Genomic DNA, 20,422 nt, shown 5'->3' on the forward strand with positions numbered 1-20,422 from the left:
AGTTCGAAGTATGGGGAACCCCAAAAATTTATTGTTTTTTTTCTATTTTTGTGTGAAAATCTTAATGCGGTTCACAGAATACATCTACTTACCAAGTTTCAACAGTATAGTTCTTATAGTTTCGGAGAAAAGTGGCTGTGACATACGGACGGACAGACAGACGGACAGACGGACAGACAGACAGACATGACGAATCTATAAGGGTTCCGTTTTTTGCCATTTGGCTACGGAACCCTAAAAATATACAAAGTAGGTGTGGGCTTGCGTAACGTGTGTGTGTGTGTGTGTGTGTGTGTGATTGTGTTTGTGTATGTGTGTATGTGTCTGTGATAGTGTGTATGATGTGTATGATTTACTTACCTAGTTATATTGATTCAAGTTGTCGCTCTTCTGTCGTTATAATGTAGATATGACCGTGTCCTTCTCTCGGGTGGTGAAGTGTAGCACGGCAGCGATGGCGTTGAGCATGTGCCGCCGCCCGGCGTAGTCCGTGGACAGCAGGTACGCCATCACCACGTTCTTCAGGTATTCCAGGTTGGCGCCTTCGCGGGACTGGCTTCTTCGCAGCCTGAAATAACATTTAATGTCTATGTTATACGACCCTATTCTGAGAATATTAAGTTATAAAGTGTCATTCAATAGAATTTGCTAACTATGTAAACAAACCGCCATACTAAAATTGACACTGAATGTCAATTTACTAGTAACTTTTGTTTACATAGTTAGCAAGTTCTATTGAATGACATTTTATCAGGGAATATTTAAAAAGAGGCATTTTTATAATGTCAGGTATTTCGGTCTCGGCATAAAATCATGTTTCGGGCGAAGGATTGGTTTCGGTCGAAACTAGAAACCGAACCTTTGGTATCATCTGGTTTGTAAGTTTTAACGTCAAATAATTTGATTACCTACAATAAATTGTTATAAGTTTCACCTGTCTATTTCTTCCTTGAGTGTTCTGATGACTTCTTTGAATCGCTCCTTCTCTATGGTCGCGTCACGCTGGTGATCTCTGTAATAGACAATAGTGTGTGTAATAGTACCTATTATTCTGTTTTATTATTATTACAACGTGGTATATCCTCTAACCAACTGTGTTATTATTGTTTCCTGGTTGATGGTCCAAAATAACAACAAGAAAAAGCTGCCCTCCTAAACTAAAAGACGGTATTCCAAAAAAACAAATGAACTTGAAAATTGAACTTTCAGATTAAGATTCTAAGGTGTAAAATTGTAAATATACTGTTTGGATTCAATTTTTATTTAAAATACTGATTTGTAACCCGCGACGCAAAAAGAGAGGTGTTATATGTCTGACGCCAATGTCTGTGGCATCGTAGCTCTTAAACGAATGTACCGATATCGTTGCGATTTTTTTAGGTGAAAGCGAGTTTCCTTGCGGTGTTGCTTAGCTACGTTTGATAAAATCGATCCAGTAGTTTGAAGAGTATCAGCTCTTTTCCAAAGTGATGTAAGGCATTTTGGGGATAAAATTGATTTTTCTGCGTAATGCGTAGGGGTTTTTTTTTTTTAATAATAGTTATTAGCTTAGCAGGGCAGGTAGTTGATCCGCCCACGGCCCACATATTAGATTAGATTAGATTTATTTATTTCACAATATATGATTACAGTACAAATTACATTAATGTCAATTTATAAGAATCTATATTGTGATCGTCAGAAATACATTTAAATAAAAGAAAGATGCTTAATACAAATAAATTCATAATATGAAAAATAAAAAAGCGGCCAAGTGCGAGTCGGACTCGCCCATGAAGGGTTCCGTATTTAGGCGATTTATAACGTATAAAAAAAAAACTACTTACTAGATCTCGTTCAAACCAATTTTCGGTGGAAGTTTACATGGTAATGTACATCATATATTTTTTTTAGTTTTATCATTCTCTTATTTTAGAAGTTACAGGGGGGGGGACACACATTTTACCACTTTGGAAGTGTCTCTCGCGCAAACTATTCAGTTTAGAAAAAAATGATATTAGAAACCTCAATATCATTTTTGAAGACCTATCCATAGATACCCCACACGTATGGGTTTGATGAAAAAAAAATTTTTGAGTTTCAGTTCGAAGTATGGGGAACCCCAAAAATTTATTGTTTTTTTTCTATTTTTGTGTGAAAATCTTAATGCGGTTCACAGAATACATCTACTTACCAAGTTTCAACAGTATAGTTCTTATAGTTTCGGAGAAAAGTGGCTGTGACATACGGACGGACAGACAGACGGACAGACAGACAGACAGACAGACAGACATGACGAATCTATAAGGGTTCCGTTTTTTGCCATTTGGCTACGGAACCCTAAAAATCACCTGAGAAGGATCGTCAAATAATAACAATATTAGTTCTGTACGTAATGAGAGAGCTCACCGGAACTGTCCCTCGAGTATGTGTTTCTCCTTGCGCAGCTGCGAGATGTCCAGGTCCTTCCTCGCCAGCTCGTGCGCGTAGTGCAGCATGTGCGGCGGCGCCGTCACGTCCTGACAATAACACCTTTTTTGTCAAACATTTCATTTTCGATGACATTTTTTGTTTGTGATTGTACTTTTCCGGTGCATTCCTTATACAGGGTGGCCAACTTAGAGGTATACAACTTTTTTTTGCCGCCATTTTATTTTGGCGGTAAATATGACAGTTATTGCATGAAAATTAGTTTGTGTAGATACGGCAAATTTATTATGGAGCGTTTTACGACGGAACAACGTGTTTTAATCATTAAAAACAATAGAAACATTAAAAATAACGTTTCCCGGTCGATTAATTTCGAGAAACGGTGACATTGACTGGCCCCCAAGATCGCCTGATTTAACAGCTCCTGGCTTTTTTCTGTGAGGCTATCTAAAGGGTCGTGTCTATGCTAATAGGCCAACGAACCTTCAGCAATTAAAACAAAATATTCGAAACACTGTCGCTGAGATAACGCCAGAAATGTGTGAAAAAGTGATGAAAAACGCGATGAAAAGGGTTCGTATCTGCCATGCTGCTAGAGGTGGACATTTGTCTGACATTATTTTCCATGTGTAATTGCTGACCCTACATATTATATTTAACAAGGAATACTTAATATTTTTTATGTTTTATAGAATAAAATTTCAAAAATAAAGTGTATACCTCTTATTTGGCCACCCTGTAGTTCTCCATGTTGACGTTCCTCGATCTATCGTTCTTGGCGAATATCACTACATAATATAAAACAAAGTCGCTTCCCTCTGTATGTCTGTCCCTGTGTATGCTTACATGTTTAAAACTACGCAACGGATTTTGATGCGGTTTTTTTTAAATAGAGTGATTCAAGAGGAAGGTTTATGTATAATTTATTAACCAGTGCGAAACCGGGGCGGGTCGCTAGTATAATATATTTGTCGGTTTCTTCTAAAAAAGTGGCGTATCTATCTCTTCGGGCGACTTGTTTTAGTGACTAGTTTAAGGCATTATACTATACAGATAGACAAATAAACTCACAGTAAGCAAGCCGTGTCCTTCCTTGTAGTTCTCGACGCTGACTTTCCTCGACCTATCGTTCTTGGCTCGTATGTATTGGTCTGTTTCGTCCAATAGCGCTGCGTATCGGTCTCGTTGGGTGACCACTTGTTTCTCGAGGCTCTAGGGAAGTTTAGGACATTATACTATACAGATAGACAAATAAACTCACAGTAAGCAAGCCGTGTCCTTCCTTGTAGTTCTCGACGCTGACTTTCCTCGACCTATCGTTCTTGGCTCGTATGTATTGGTTTGTTTCGTCCAGTAGGGCTGCGTATCGGTCTCGTTGGGTGACCACTTGTTTCTCGAGGCTCTAGGTAAGTTTAGGACATTATACTATACAGATAGACAAACTCACAGCAAGCAGGCCGTGTCCTTCCTTGTAGTTCTCGACGCTGACTTTCCTCGACCTATCGTTCTTGGCTCGTATGTATTGGTCGGTTTCGTCCAGTAGGGCTGCGTATCGGTCTCGTTGGGTGACCACTTGTTTCTCGAGGCTCTAGGTAAGTTTAGGACATTATACTATACAGATAGACAAACTCACAGTAAGCAGGCCGTGTCCCTCCTTGTAGTTCTCGACGCTGACTTTCCTCGACCTATCGTTCTTGCTTGGCTCGTATGTATTGGTCGGTTTCGTCCAGTAGGGCGGCGTATCGGTCTCGCTGGGTGACCACTTGTTTCTCGAGGCTCTAGGTAAGTTTAGGACATTATACTATACAGATAGACAAATAAACTCACAGTAAGCAAGCCGTGTCCTTCCTTGTAGTTCTCGACGCTGACTTTCCTCGACTTATCGTTCTTGGCTCGTATGTATTGGTCGGTTTCGTCCAGTAGGGCTGCATATCGGTCTCGTTGGGTGACCACTTGTTTCTCGAGGCTCTAGGTAAGTTTAGGACATTATACTATACAGATAGACAAACTCACAGTAAGCAAGCCGTGTCCTTCCTTGTAGTTCTCGACGCTGACTTTCCTCGACCTATCGTTCTTGGCTCGTATGTATTGGTCGGTTTCGTCCAGTAGGGCTGCGTATCGGTCTCGTTGGGTGACCACTTGTTTCTCGAGGCTCTAGGTAAGTTTAGGACATTATACTATACAGATAGACAAACTCACAGTAAGCAAGCCGTGTCCTTCCTTGTAGTTCTCGACGCTGACTTTCCTCGACCTATCGTTCTTGGCTCGTATGTATTGGTCGGTTTCGTCCAGTAGGGCTGCGTATCGGTCTCGTTGGGTGACCACTTGTTTCTCGAGGCTCTAGGTAAGTTTAGGACATTATACTATACAGATAGACAAATAAACTCACAGTAAGCAGGCCGTGTCCCTCCTTATAGTTCTCGACGCTGACTTTCCTCGACCTATCGTTCTTGCTTGGCTCGTATGTATTGGTCGGTTTCGTCCAGTAGGGCGGCGTATCGGTCTCGCTGGGTGACCACTTGTTTCTCGAGGCTCTAGGTAAGTTTAGGACATTATACTATACAGATAGACAAACTCACAGTAAGCAAGCCGTGTCCTTCCTTGTAGTTCTCGACGCTGACTTTCCTCGACCTATCGTTCTTGGCTCGTATGTATTGGTCGGTTTCGTCCAGTAGGGCTGCATATCGGTCTCGTTGGGTGACCACTTGTTTCTCGAGGCTCTAGGTAAGTTTAGGACATTATACTATACAGATAGACAAACTCACAGTAAGCAAGCCGTGTCCTTCCTTGTAGTTCTCGACGCTGACTTTCCTCGACCTATCGTTCTTGGCTCGTATGTATTGGTCGGTTTCGTCCAGTAGGGCTGCGTATCGGTCTCGCTGGGTGACCACTTGTTTCTCGAGGCTCTAGGTAAGATGAGGACATTATACTATACAGATAGACAAACTCACAGTAAGCAAGCCGTGTCCTTCCTTATAGTTCTCGACGCTGACTTTCCTCGACCTATCGTTCTTGGCTCGTATGTATTGGTCGGTTTCGTCCAGTAGGGCTGCGTATCGGTCTCGCTGGGTGACCACCTGTTTCTCGAGGCTCTAGGTAAGTTTAGGACATTATACTATACAGATAGACAAATAAACTCACAGTAAGCAAGCCGTGTCCTTCCTTATAGTTCTCGACGCTGACTTTCCTCGACCTATCGTTCTTGGCTCGTATGTATTGGTCGGTTTCGTCCAGTAGGGCGGCGTATCGGTCTCGCTGGGTGACCACTTGTTTCTCGAGGCTCTGGATGCGCGCGCGCAGGTCTGACACTATCTCTTTGTGGTAGTCTTGTTGAGACTTTAATTTCTAAAAGGAAAAAAGAGAACCACATTTTTTATAAATATGATCTTCAGATGAACTCATATCTTAGAATGTACTGAGAACGCAAAGGTGACCAACTTGTTCTTGAGTCGAGTTGTAAAGTAGATGGCGCTGTCCGGCGCCATACGTTTTGTGGTAAACGAATTGTCAAACGTATTAAGAATGGATACAGTTAATGTACAGGGCCCTACAGCATCACCAACTTCATCTGTCTAAGGGTGGAATTCCACCTGTCCAATTTCTTTGTCCAATGTTATTGCGTCCCACTTTCTCACTAAGCAAAAATGAGAAGCAGTATACTATGACAAAGAAATTGGACAGATGGAATACCACCCTAAACTGCGGCTTAGATAAATAGACAAATTCAACACTACTATTAGTGAAAGACTATTCTTTTGCATATGCCTTAAGCTAGTTACCTCTTCACCAGCTTTAACGGCCTCCGCCTTGTCCTGCCGCTCGTCCTCCAGCATCATGCCGTAAGTCTCCAATTTCTCCTTCAGTAACGCCCTCTCGCTCTTCAACCTATTAGTTTTAATTATTACTCATTTTATAATTTTATCTCATATATTTTTTAATCACTATTATTAAATTTGTGTGACATAAAATTTCTTATTCTTGACATGACTATTAAATAAATAAATTAATATTATATACTTATCCTACAATTTCAATGTTAATTCTAATTATCAATAATATTTCCTAGACATTCATTGCTATAAAATGTTAAATTACAATCTCTTAACCATTGTGTTAAAAGACCTAATTTTATAATTATTATATAAATATACTGTCGAATACCTAGCATAATTTAGATTTAAGACTATTGCTGTGCCCTACCAGGGTCCATGTGAAACTCACTTTCACTATGTAACACCAATGTAACAACCATGGATGCAATAAATAAATTATGAATTATGAATTATGAACCTCTCCATCTCGCTCTTCACATCCGCCTCCTCCTTCTTTACATTCTCCGCTTTGTACTTCTCGAATTCCATTTTCAAATTCTCATATTGATCAATACACTTGGTGTGAACGTTTTCGTAGGCGGCCATTTTGAAGATGCCGGTCAAGTCGATCGGGCTCCCGAGTTTTTCGTTTTCGGAGATGAGTTCCTTTTTTAGGATGTGTATTTTGTCTATTAGCGTTTGGAGGTATTCGCTGTCTGCTAGTTTTTCGTTGTCCGTCTCGCTCTTTTGTTGAGGTTCCTCTAAAACAAAAATAAGAGGGAAGTAATTTTGAAACAAGCTTTATAGTTCATACAAACTGAATTTTACTTGTTATGAAATTAAATTGATTCAATCTCGTGAGATCTGTCAGCAAATGGGACTGGGCTGGCCACGTCTACCGCAGGCATCCGGATAGGTGGGCTAACATAGCCACCAAGTGTATGCCGCGTGGGCGGGGCAGGCCCAGGCAGAGATGGCGAGACGACTTTGCCGTCTTCCTTTACAACTGGCCGGAGGAACCGCTAAATCGGGAGTTATGGAGAAACAGGGGAGAGGCATGTGCCCATCAGTGGGACACTCAGATAGCCTAAGAAATAAAAAAAATCTCTTACGCTGCACGCTGATGTCCGCCAGCCTGCCGTTCATGGCATCCTGGAGTGACTGGATGAGCCGCTGGTCCCTCCGCCTCCTGACATCATACTCTCCGACGGTGGCCGACAGTTCTGCCACCCTTCCTTCTAGAAGGGCGACTCGTTCTTCTTGGCGAGCGCAGATCTTGCGGGCCGATTCTTCGGCGCGTTTCACTTTTATTTGCTCCTGTGGGTTAAAATTTTCTTCAAATTTTTTTGAAAAATTACCAAAGGAGGATGGGCAGATTTGTATGGACACTGGCCTATGAGCCAATAAGAATAAGCGACATACCATTGGAAAGGTTTTTTTATATACTCCATTTTTTTGTATGACGAGACTTGTCAAATCTCTGTTTAAAAAAAACAAATATGACACAAAAAAACATAAGAAAACGAATAAAAAAACTAAAATATCGTGACACCAAATCATCCACAATAACAAAACCTTAATGATCTGCGACACAGGAACTTAGTACCGAAAAAAACTATACAGTCACGTTTAAACTCACACTACTTTTTGCGGTGATAACTTTTTTCACACAAAGATTTGGGACTATCTGCCATAGTAAAAGTATTAGAACTTAGAATAAGCTATCCAGTGACATATAGCTTGTCCTTATTGGTCATTAGGCCAATTTGCCCACCCTCCTTTGCTAGCTCCCTATAACCAACAACTGACCTCTCTGATGGCGACGGAGTGGCTCTGCTCGACCAACGCCAACTTATTCTGCAGCCGCACGAGTAAAGCCGGAGTCTCGACGGTGCGGGCCTCTGCGCGTTGTAAGCGTCGTTGTGCAGCCTCTAGAGAGCTGCTCAGGTCGCGCACACGCTTTTCTAGCTCCGCTTGGGACGCTGTGTTAAATAACGTTTTAACGTGATATTTTAGTAAACTTCATGTGATCTTAAGCTGTGAAAAGTTATAGAAGGAGAAATACCACAAAATGTGAGCATAGGAATCGTAAACATTTAGGTACTTAAAAAATAACCCAACATATTACACTAAGTGGATGTGGATTTGTTTCATAGTAAGATTAATAATGTTAAAAATATTATTGTCAATAGATAGTTAACGATACCCGACTTAAGTTTGTGTTCGTAATTTCTAACGTGTATTCTATTTACCTATACAGTGTAATATTTTGCTATTTCGAGACCTTTATATTTTTGTTAATTAGCATTATATATGTGGAAGCTTGTAATTTGCATTTAGCGGATAAGTCTATCAACCTATGTATATTAGGCAGTAAGCATCCCAAATAAAATAAAATAAATAAGTTATTTTATTCAGGCTGTGATAAAGATTACATTGTCAAACTACTTAGAGAAATAGCTTAAGATTAAAAACTTGTTTACATTAACCTATGGCTTAAATTTTTGAAATAAGTACACAGCCTATTTTTTATTTGTAATTGCAATTATGTATTGCTGTATGAGTAATAAAAATACCTATGTTTTTCTTTCATAGCTCGATTGAGCCCCTCAGTGGGCCATTATGTTGCGGGGTAAATTACATTTGATGCGGTTTTATTCATTTACAAAATTTTAAATTCTCTGTAAACACTACAGCTGTATGGTGCACAATAAATAATATTTACTTACTTTAGGCTATTTATTAGCTAAAGAAAATATTTTGAAACAATAGTAACAACTTACATTGAGCCTCCGTTGACTGTCCAACTTTGTCTTCCAACTTTTCCTTTGTTTTCCTTTCCGAATTTAGTTTCAAGTGAAGTTCCCTGAAACAATAATTTTATTAGAATCAAGAATCATTATTATTAATAACAGAGAAGAAGGATCAGTTGTGTTCAGTTGTTTTGTTTTCGTTGTTGTCACTATTTGACCTTAACACAATAACTTACTTCAACATGGCTGCATGATCTGCCCTCTCATTCTCTCGCTCTTGTATCTCGTAGGCTATCTTAGCCTTTAGATTGTTGACTTCAACCTGATGTTGCTGTATCATCGCTTTGGTTTCCTCTCGCATTGCAGACAACATGTTTTCATACTGAAAACCACATTTTATTAAAATTTGTAAATAACCTAAGAACGAAGGAAAAATGGAAAATATTATCATTTTGAGTCTGATTCAAAGATTGTAGTAGCTCAGTTGATTAGACGGTTAGAGCAACCAGAACAAAGTTTGAATCTATTTCAAGATTTAGTTTTTTTTTTAAAAGGTGTTAAGGTTTACCTTTTCCCTTGTGACTTTCTTGTCACCTTGGAATGCTTCCTCCATCCGGGACTTCTCCGCAGCCAGCGTGGACAAGGACTCAGTCAGGGCGGCCACTGAATCATCTGTAACTGGAGAAAATAATTTTGCGGCAATCTTACACACACCAAAATTAAATTAAAACCCATGAAATCGAACATCATAAGGAGAGTTACTACCAACTATAAAAAGAGCCAGCGGTCCCTTACAGTAGCCCAATTGCAAATGGTAAGGAAATTTAGTGCATAAAATAAAAACAACAAATACCTCCTTCTGCTGCATTTTCTGTTTTGTTTAAAGCCTTGAGACTGGTCTCCAGTGCTTCCTTCTCTTTAGCCAACCCTTTATATGCTGCCACAACATCTGAAATGTCCGCATACAATTACATTCAATAACAATAACATCTGGTGCATACTGCATAAATACTATTACTACGACTGTAGTATTAGTACGTGACGCTCATTGAATGTAGTTTTTATACCTCTAAGTCTGGACTCATAGCGCTTAATTTGGTCTGCTTGCTTCGTAATCGTTGAAATCAACTCCTGTTTCGACAGAGACTCCATGATTACTCACTCAAGTCATGAACAACCTAAACGGAAACTTAGCGAGCGGTACTAACTTCTCCCTTCTAGGTTAACTTCTTAATCTCTAGCACCAGGGCAACAGTTCAAAACTTAGTTAATTCAACGCATTAAAATAATTTAACATAAACATATTGCAAACGCAAGTAAAGAATTCTCAAGAACGTCAAGTTCTCATCAGCTGTCATTTGTTTTTTTAAGCGCTGATTGATGAAGCGTTCGTTCGACTATCTAAATACATACGTACATACAAATCTTTTGATTTCGTGGTTTGTTAAATGCGATTTTCTAACAATTCATGCTGCAATTGCTGCATTTATTTCCTTAATATGGAAAATAAAAGTGACACAACACACTACTCTAACACAAACCATGAAATGTGTAAAATACTCCATTTATCAGAGGCGGCCCTACATAAACATCAAAAGTACTCAGCACTCAGCACTAATTACCTTTTCGTTCCAGTAGCCGTAGAGACGTCCGGTTGTTGGTGCGCTGAGGCAAAAACCTTCCTTAGGGAAGTAGGTCGCCGCCTGCAAGAAAGTGGCCTTGACCCGCGCTCCGGGTTTTTCCTGGTGCAAAGGCTGTCCATCGCAATTCAACGCGGTAACGCAGCGAGTGTGATGGGCACTTTTGCACCGGGGGTAGCGCGGGGAGGCCTCTTTCAGTAGTTTTTATATTCCTTGTTTTATTTTAGATATATTTAGGATTGTTAGTTTTAATTTAGTATTATTCATAGTTGTATTTAGTTCATAAGTTATTTATTTGTCTTTTTACTGTATTTTTCAATGAAATAAATGTTAATTATTTATCAGAATAATGTTTAAAGAACTAAAGAATTTGAACGCACTTTTAATAACGAACTGTCAATGTCATCTGACATCTGACAGTCATTTTTGTCAACAAGACCGAGTGCGAGTCAAGGTCTTCGCGATTACCTACTCGAATATTTAGATAAAATATTCCATTGCTACATCGTGATCGGTCAGAGAATCATGGAAACTCGCTTAAAATAATATAATTTTATAGGAGCAAATTAGTACTAACACTAACTCCTCAATAGTTGACTCATTCAAATACCTAATCGATTTATTTATGTCATCGCTTCGCCCAAATTACAATAGTACTTACTTAAATTAATGGGCTTCAATACTCGTTAACCACTTCGCGAATTCGTATTAACCATAAGTTTGCGCAGTTCTTGGTAAGACTACAGAAGTTTCAAACTTTTATTATAAGTGTCTTTTCGCAGTAGATCTAAACATGTCTATCATAAGTAAATGCTTGTTTACTAAGGGTTTATCTAGTGTTATTGGTGCTCAGAATATTCGGTAAGTACTTACAGTTATTACTATTTTTTATTTTGCTTAAAGTTATTTTGAATATGGTTATTTTAAATTAATAGTTACCTATTATCATTAGCTTATAAATGGCCCCTTGCTGGGATTGTCATGTTATGAAATATAGATGCAACCTATAGAGCAGTAATGCATGTGGTTTCCAAACCAAGGGTCGTAAGCTCAAACCTTGGCATATACATTCTAGATCCATGCCATGGCATATACCAATGAATTTTTCAAAAAGCTTTTAGGTATAAAATATCATTTATTATAACCATCTAACTCCATCCTTGATGAAGAAAAGCATGGTAAGGCAACCTGCATTCATTTGCAAAGAAATTGAGGGGTGTGTGAAGCTTATTGTTGGGAAACCTAGTTGAGATTAAATCCCAAACCCTCTCGTAGAACTGGATGGCCTGTAGTTTAATGTAGTACCTATATATTTTTGTGATGGTGTTGCATCGTATTATATCACACAAATAGGCTGCTCACAAGGAAACATAAAAAGAGATAAACAAATATGTCTCTAATTTGTTCTGTGATAGGTGTATACATAAAATATGATTTCCATATAATTCTGTACCTATAATAAACTAATTTAATTTTTAACAAGCAGGATCATTTAATTTATTCTGCTTTATATAATAAACTAGTTAATGTAAATAAATGTGAGATAATTATTTATTGTTCTGATAAGAAGTATAGTATGTATTACATCATCCCTTCATCAGTATAGATAAATATGAATGGGGAAAATATTGCTATGATTTATTTACTATGTAGAGGATAATTAAATAAATCATTGTCATTCTCTGTTTGTATGTAACTGGTAAGATTTTGTAAAATATTGCAATTAATTATTTTCTTTGCAGTTATAGTATTCTTTCAGGTGGACCATGAATAAATGACCATCTTGTCCATCAGCCAATATTTTGGTAGTAAAGAAGATAAAATTAAAATATATAGTTTAGGTGTTGTAGAGACGAAAATTAAATCATTACCTATAAATTTTTCAATAGACTAATTTAATTTGGTTATTAAAATAAATTAATTGATTGCATTAAAACATAGCTTCTAAATTTATTATGCTGAATTCTTCATAATTGTCAAATATAAATCAACCATTATTTTTGTGTTTCGTTGAACATAAAAAGAATATTCCAAGATGATGAGACATAGAAAAAGCTCTTTTCTAAATTTATTAGTGGGGCATCCTATATTCTCATTCTCACTGACCTAATTCAAATGACAGCACCTGCAACATGTTGCGATAAACCGCGCACGCACGCACTTTATTGTGCAAGGCGTTTGTGGCATTACCTCTCGTTAGTCAAGACACGTTGTTGTTTATCCCTATGTAGCATATTCTTACATTCCTGGAAAACATGCATACATAATCGGCTACGTAATGCGGTGTATGAGTTAAGTCATCTCTAAACTCTAATAAATACAACAGTGTAAATTCTTAGGTACCTATGCTAGGTAATTGTTTCTTTTTAATTTCAGATCACTCAGCAATGCAGCCAAATACGACGTAGTGGTTATTGGAGGAGGTATAGTCGGCGCCGCCTCGGCCCGAGAGCTCCTCATACGCTACCCCGACCTTAAGATAGCCCTCCTGGAGAAGGAGCACCGCTTCGCTCACCATCAGAGCGGGAACAACAGCGGAGTCATCCACGCCGGCATCTACTACAAACCCGGCTCGCTCAAGGCGAAGCTTTGCGTTGAAGGACACATCTTAGCTTACGAGTATTGCGACAAAAAGAAAGTGCCATATTTAAAATGCGGGAAATTAATCGTAGCCACAGAGCGAGCTGAAATACCTAGGCTGCTAGAACTGTATGAGAGAGGACAGAAAAATGGAGTCAAAGATCTGGAACTCATGGACAGGAAACAGATGAAGGAAATCGAACCAAACTGCGACGGTTTACAAGGCATCTGGTCTCCGCACACTGGCATTGTAAACTGGGGGGAAGTCACCCGATCTTTCGTCGGGGATTTCGTAGAGCGGGGCGGGCAGCAATATTTAAATTTCGAAGTTAGGAAGTTCGCCGAAGCTGAGGATAGCGAGTATCCTGTGATCATTTCGGATGAGAAAGGGCAAGAAGTGCGAGCAGCTCATGTGTTGACATGCTGTGGCTTACATTCTGACACGATCGCAGTATTGACAGGCTGCCCTGAGGAGCCCAAAATAGTCCCTTTCAGAGGAGAATACTTGTACATAGTTAGGGAAAAGAGCGATTTAGTGAAGGCTAATATATACCCGGTGCCGGACCCCAGGTTCCCGTTCTTGGGAGTGCATCTGACGCCGCGGATTGATGGAAGGATCATCGTTGGACCAAATGCGATTCTGGCGTTTGCGAAAGAAGGATACAAGTAAGTTTAAAACCATATTTTATTTTGTTGTATGATTTCATATTGATTCAGCTGATCCAAGTAGGTATGATGCTTGTTTTCCAATTCCGACAGCTATTATATTATTGAATAGGTACTTGATAGGTAGTCGTCTCACCTTTATGGATTTATCGATACATTTGTTTATCCCTATCTATATATTATTAGCAACATAATACGTCTTTGGACCTAGTTTCCCAATGTCATTGAAATCGGAAACCCAACCGCAGTATAAATTCGCCGTGAAATCGGTTTAGATATCGGGATCAAAAGATGTGTCGACCTTGCTCTACCAATAAACTAGTAGGTTGAGGTCGATCTGCGGTTTCTGCAGATGGCTACCTAGACTCTAGGTCCTAGCCTAGAGGATACTTATACCATCGTCGACACAGTTGGGTACCTCGATGACGCAAGGAACCGCCGGTATAAATTCGCCGTGAAATTGGTATCGATATCGGGATCAATAAGGATGTGTCGACCTTGCTCTATCATATCATGAAACAAAACCAGTCAATCTAACAGGTTGAGGTCGAGCTGCGGTTTTCTGCTGGCCAACACTTAACTATTAGTTCGTATTCGTATATAAACCTTATTGCAAATACATAAGATCCATGGATGATCAGTTAAGATGCAGTGAGTGCAGTCAGCAGAGTTTTTGAACATCGTACTTAGTAAGTTGTTAGTACTTAACTACTACGAGTAATAACTAATAGGCACAACCTGTATGACTAGTTGTTAGACCTTCTTTGCCGTAAGGTTTATGAATTGTAAAGTTAAACTGTGTGGACGATGGTACATTCAGCATTAAATGGCCAATTGGCCAGTGCCGGTCAAAGTAGCCAAATAAGTATATCGTGTCACATCCGTATTTCAGTTCTATGTTAACACCTTATGTTAGGTACCCTAGGTACCACTTTAGACTTACCGCAGATACAAATTTACCATTAGTCAATCTTAATACCGCGAAATAAGGTCTACTGGTATAACTAAATAACTAGTAAATATTCGGTGTAGGTATATTTATTATCGAATGAAATCGTATGATTTCTCCAGTAGGTAGGTACCTAACAGTTATGTTATGAGTATTCGAGATGAGACTTGATAACAACTTTATCTTATTTGTTTGTTTCTATTTTGAAACACCTTATCAATTGGTACCATTATGTAACTTGATGTAAGTCCGGCACGGATAAGGAGTGGCGTAGGTTTTGAATAAACAAGGTATAAAGGAATTTTAAACTTTACCTTGGTTATGGTACTTTTCAAAGAGCTTGGGTACGGTGACAGATATCATTTCAATACAATTTTGCAAGATTTTGCGTTTTAAGGTTACAAATTGTATAGAGATGACAGCTGACACCGTACCCAAGCTAAAGCTTTGGTTTCCTCCGAAAGCGGTGCCGTCATATAGTGGCCGTCTCCATACAAATACTACGACATCCATATTTAGCCGTATTATTTAGTATGGAGACGACCGCTATATGACGGCACAGCTATCCTAGGAAAACCGATCTTTAGCTCTCATGGACTAGGCTTAAAATTTTTAGGACTTGATGGCTGTTGTTTCTATTTTGTGCATTTTAAATCCGACCGTGTTGAAATGTACTTAGGTAGGTATCTATATCTGAGAATCCCATAGGTTCATTACGAATCTGTCAAATTTATGGTTGAAATCGCCAGATTATTGTTAGTCATTATATTTACTTTTTTCCAGATGGGGCGACATAAACATGAAAGAACTAAGAGAAATCTTCAACTTCCAAGGCTTCCGCCAAGTAGCTACCAAATACGCGTGCTTCGGAGTGAAGGAGATGGCACGATCGTGGTTTATTCCTCTCCAAGTAGCGCAGCTGAGGAAGTTCGTGCTGTCTCTGTCTACCGCCGATGTCGAGAGGGGACCATCGGGCGTTAGAGCGCAGGCTATGGGGAAAGACGGTAAGCGGGAAAGAGAATGCCTAGCGTTGTTTTGCCGGCGCGTGCGGTCAGTCACTCGTGCGTTGAAGGTCGATTTACTGTAGGTATTATTGTATAGGTATGTACAGTCAGCAGCAGAAGTTGCTAAGCAGGCGAGGTGTTGAAAATGATCTTAACGCGACTTTATTGTTAAGTGAATAAGAGCGTGTCAAGGTAATTTTGAACACCTTGCCCGCACTGCAACTTCTGCCGCTGACTGTATTTGAAATGGTATACATTCTCTTTTTCAATGAGAGGTAAATATTTATCCTAAAGAACTATCGTGTAATCTTTGGTCTATCCGGTGGCGAATGCACTAGTCCCAAAACGCACTATTAGTCAATACACTCTAATTTCGAAAGCCCCTCTTCTCATAAGAAACTAGGCCCAAAATACCATATTTCCAAAAAGGCTCATTCTCGATTTACACGAGAACCATTGAGAACTAGTCCCAAAATACACCTTTCCCAAAATACCCCAAATTGTGTTCACCTGTGCGTGGCGTAATACTTTATTCTCATAATGCGTAGGTCTCAAAACACTCTAGTTCCAAAATACCCTATTTTTTTGGAATGTCTCTTTGTGACTGCTTTCAGCCGTAATCATTACCCGTTTGATGCCTAAAATATTTTTTTCAAAAATAGGATTTACGTATTTAATTATTATTTTGAGCTATACAGGGTGTAATCGTTAAGTGTTGCTGCCACTGGCATGCCATAAATGCCATAAATGAGGGTAGTTTCTCGCCCACCTAATTATGATAGTTCCATACACTGCTTTATCAACACAGGCATTAAAACACTCGTGTGTAAAGTCCGTCAACCAAATCTTGTCAGTAGTAAAAGGCGGCAAATTTGAAAAATCGCGGGTTAGCAACACTGTGTTCAAATAATTCCAAAACGCGTGTCATCTGTGTTTTATCTGTGGAATGTGAATCGTGAATGACAGCCGTCACCTTATTTGTTTTCATTTGGTTTTCATTCTGAATCGTTTCTGTTTCAAGAGATATTTCTGCTGTCACCATTAAATATCAATACATTAAATAAGAATAAGCATAGCTAAGGGGCCTACAATGTACAATCATGCTCGTTGATGGTAAACATTACTAAAAATTGAGGTTACCTATGACAAGTACTGGAAGAACTCTTTCGAACTTTTAAGATTATGTTCAGTTTTTTGTTTTAGGGTTAAAAGGCATAAATAAAATTAAAACGTATGTCTAAATCTATCCAACAAGACCATAAATTGTGTCCTGGAAACCGTCCATAGGCCCACATGTCTAATATTTTCATCAATCAGTTGTGACTATTTACAAAGGTAAACCTTTTAAACAGTATTAAGAGCCTTGATTATATCGCCGTTCTTTCGCAATATCTACCTAATCCATACACGTTTGTTGCAGGATTAAATCTTGCCCAATATAAGGCGTTCGTAGTAGGTAGTATCTCTTCAGACAATACTTACCTATGGCGGTTTATGTACGTGTACAACGCAACCAAGTCGAAAAGTGACCCTTATGTTATTTACCTTTAAATTAAATAAACACCCAAATATCAGTTGTTTTATTTTTAATATGTATATTGTACAATATATACAAATCAAAAAAATTACACAGGTATGTCATATTCATCCAGAACAGTACACTAATTTACATTAACAAGTGGCATATTATAGATAGGGATACATAGATAGGGAACAAAGAGAATATAAGCACTACGATAGGGAGTTGTTTTTGATATCTTGAAATTTGTTCATCATTTTGATTAACATTGTTTTAACATCGCTTTTAAATTGTCCGTCCATGTTTCAATTCTTTTCAATAAACCGCGAGTGACAATTTGAATTGACGTACGCAGGGCGCGCTCAGCGGAAAAAAAAATCTTTTCGTTCGATGTACATTGCTGCTTTTCTTAGCGCAATACTGCTCTTTGAGTGTTGCCCTACTTTAGTTTGCTTTACATTGCTACTGACAAGATTTGCTTGACGGACTATATATTGCCCTTCACTTTCACTATATGCACTTTCGATATCAATTTGAAATTTTCTGATATCTGCTATATTTACGGAACTATCGCCGAGCAACACTTAACGATTACACTCTGTATAGCTCAAAATAATAATTAAATAAATCCTATTTTTGAAAAAAATATTTTAGGCATCAAACGGGTAATGATTACGGCTGAAAGCAGTCACAAAGAGACATTCCAAAAAAATAGGGTATTTTGGAACTAGCGTGTTTTGAGACCTACGCATTATGAGAATAAAGTATTACGCCACGCACAGGTGAACACAATTTGGGGTATTTTGGGAAAGGTGTATTTTGGGACTAGTTCTCAATGGTTCTCGTGTAAATCGAGAATGAGCCTTTTTGGAAATATGGTATTTTGGGCCTAGTTTCTTATGAGAAGAGGGGCTTTCGAAATTAGAGTGTATTGACTAATAGTGCGTTTTGGGACTAGTGCATTCGCCACCGGATAGTCTTTGGTTTCGGTATGAAAGACAAAAAAGTACTAAATTAAATCAATTTTACATTCCGAACGTCGTAGTATGATAGAAACTAAAGGTGGCCAAAGAATCTTAGCGATAAAACATTGCAACCTCATCGAGAGACTCGTTAAAACCACCTCGATCAGTCAATTCGGCGACAAAAATGTACAGTTTGTAATAAAAATGTACTGTTTATAATAAAAATGTAGTTTATAATAAAAATGTAGTTTGTAATAAAAATGTAGTTTATAATAAAAATGTACAGTTTATAATAAAAATGTACAGTTTATAATAAAAATGTACAGTTTATAATAAAAATGTACTGTTTATAATAAAAATGTACAGTTTATAATAAAAATGTAGTTTGTAATAAAAATGTACAGTTTATAATAAAAATGTAGTTTATAATAAAAATGTACAGTTTATAATAAAAATGTAGTTTATAATAAAAATGTACAGTTTATAATAAAAATGTACAGTTTATAATAAAAATGTAGTTTGTAATAAAAATGTACAGTTTATAATTAAAATTTAGTTTGTAACAAAATGTACAGTTTATAATAAAAAAGGCGTCTCACATCAAAAGTGAAATATGTAGTTGTAGATCTAACAACGTATTTCTTAAATTCCAGGTACATTAATAGAGGACTTCGTGTTCGACTCGCAGCCGGGCTCGGGCGGCGCGGGGGGGGGGCGCGTGCTGCACGTGCGCAACGCGCCCTCGCCCGGCGCCACCTCCTCGCTCGCCATCGCCAAGATGGTCGCCGACAAGATGGCCGACCAGTTCCAATTATCCAACAAAACCGCAAAAGGCAGCTTATAGAAAAGGGACGTCATCTTGCCTAAAACGTTTCAAACATAAAATGGCGTTCTTGTCCACGAACTAAACTTACGATTAAAAACTTAGCGATGACATTTCAATTTCAAACTCTGTGCTGCCCCTATAATTTTTGAACGCTCCCTTGAGCTTTTAAGAATACGCCCTCTTGTGACCTACTAACTTAATAATTATGAGTTAATTAGTATAATTATTTAGTTTTTAACGGACAGAAATGTCTCCGACGGGTACTATTATTTTATATTTAAATAATAATGGAAAAATTCACCGCTTCCGACATGACTCTAACTTGCGACCTTTCGGAACGGTCCGATCGCTACTCCCAACAGCTCCGGAGGCTTACTACTTAGCGTGCCAGTCCTTCCATTCCTCCCTTTATGCTTACACGCATATGGGACGCGCATAGCAACATGTAACAACAGGTACCTACCGAAGGAATATTCTATCTTATTTCTTAGGGCGCTGGCACACTGGCGATTTGCGAGCGAGTTGAAAGCGAGGCGAGCGATGGGACCGAAATGTGAGAGTCAGGATGGCGGGTGTATGTAAATAAAAATAAACAAAAAGCATACCATATTTTAGTACCTAATTTGTACTATTTGGTACCTCATATAAAAAAATTTGTACCTCACGGTATTTAAAGTTATTACCAAAAAACGTTACACCCGCCAACCTGACAGTCAGAATGGCGGGTGTATTTTATTACGCTATGATCCCGCGATGATTGATAAATTCTATAAAAGCCAAATTTTAGTACCTTTTTAGTACTTTAATATTCAATTATAAATTGAGCAAATTTATTTGTGGTTTCCGAGTTTTACTCATTTTACACTTTGCGTTGCTATTACAAAATTTCAGGCGCTTTAATTTTTCACCGTATCGATATCGTTTTTGAGAAAAAACGCTACGCTACAACTATTTTTATTACGCCAAGATTTAGTACCTTTCATGATTAATCTGTTACCCTTTCACGGTTAATCTGTTAGGTTCAATTAACTATGAAAATTACGTCTTACAAATGGCCAGGCGCCATGTCAAAGGATTCTTCCTAAGAAGAAATTCCGCTCTTCATTGTGCATGTAATTGTGTACCTATAATACCTACTCTTAAGTACATGGTGATTAATCAAATAAGATGGAGATCGAGGGGAGGCCTTTGCCCAGTAGTGGGACACTGTATAGGCTTATAATAATAAAAATAATAATTCATGTTACACATACAACCTTCCTCCGGACACTTTTCTGCTAACTTGCTGCTAATAGGGGC

The 20,422-nt window shown here is 38.5% G+C and overlaps 2 protein-coding genes across 2 annotated transcripts; one reads left to right on the top strand and one right to left on the bottom strand.

Annotated features, from left to right (window-relative positions):
• Positions 1–396: 396 nt before the first annotated feature.
• LOC134652406 (GRIP and coiled-coil domain-containing protein 1) lies at positions 397–10,214 on the bottom strand. The gene is made up of 13 exons (XM_063507589.1): positions 10,042–10,214; positions 9,828–9,923; positions 9,543–9,652; positions 9,211–9,356; positions 9,005–9,087; positions 8,031–8,203; positions 7,334–7,538; positions 6,700–6,982; positions 6,189–6,294; positions 5,551–5,754; positions 2,389–2,498; positions 935–1,012; positions 397–568 (listed from the first exon to the last, which is right to left on the bottom strand). Exons 1-13 carry the CDS (start codon positions 10,124–10,126, stop codon positions 397–399), a joined length of 1,851 nt encoding a protein of 616 aa, XP_063363659.1. The 5' UTR covers positions 10,127–10,214.
• A 1,176-nt stretch (positions 10,215–11,390) lies between these two features.
• On the top strand, positions 11,391–19,145 carry LOC134652273 (L-2-hydroxyglutarate dehydrogenase, mitochondrial). Its single transcript, XM_063507446.1, has 4 exons — positions 11,391–11,475; positions 12,991–13,860; positions 15,593–15,813; positions 18,951–19,145. The coding sequence occupies exons 1-4, from the start codon at positions 11,408–11,410 to the stop codon at positions 19,139–19,141; spliced, it is 1,350 nt and encodes a 449-aa protein (XP_063363516.1). The 5' UTR covers positions 11,391–11,407; the 3' UTR covers positions 19,142–19,145.
• The last annotated feature ends 1,277 nt before the right edge of the window (positions 19,146–20,422 follow it).

The sequence above is a fragment of the Cydia amplana genome, chromosome 1 (assembly GCF_948474715.1).
Source record: "Cydia amplana chromosome 1, ilCydAmpl1.1, whole genome shotgun sequence".
NCBI lineage: Eukaryota > Metazoa > Arthropoda > Insecta > Lepidoptera > Tortricidae > Cydia > Cydia amplana.

Excerpts from the sequence above, each read along its gene's own strand:
- LOC134652406 (XM_063507589.1), bottom strand. The coding sequence starts at position 10,126 with ATGGAGTCTCTGTCGAAACAGGAGTTGATTTCAACGATTACGAAGCAA. Across the intron at positions 9,357-9,542 it reads AGAAAGTCACAAGGGAAAAG|TATGAAAACATGTTGTCTGC; the intron begins GTAAACCTTAAC and ends TGTGGTTTTCAG. Across the intron at positions 6,295-6,699 it reads GTGAAGAGCGAGATGGAGAG|GTTGAAGAGCGAGAGGGCGT; the intron begins GTTCATAATTCA and ends TAAAACTAATAG.
- LOC134652273 (XM_063507446.1), top strand. The coding sequence starts at position 11,408 with ATGTCTATCATAAGTAAATGCTTGTTTACTAAGGGTTTATCTAGTGTT. Across the intron at positions 13,861-15,592 it reads TTTGCGAAAGAAGGATACAA|ATGGGGCGACATAAACATGA; the intron begins GTAAGTTTAAAA and ends ACTTTTTTCCAG. Across the intron at positions 15,814-18,950 it reads GCAGGCTATGGGGAAAGACG|GTACATTAATAGAGGACTTC; the intron begins GTAAGCGGGAAA and ends CTTAAATTCCAG.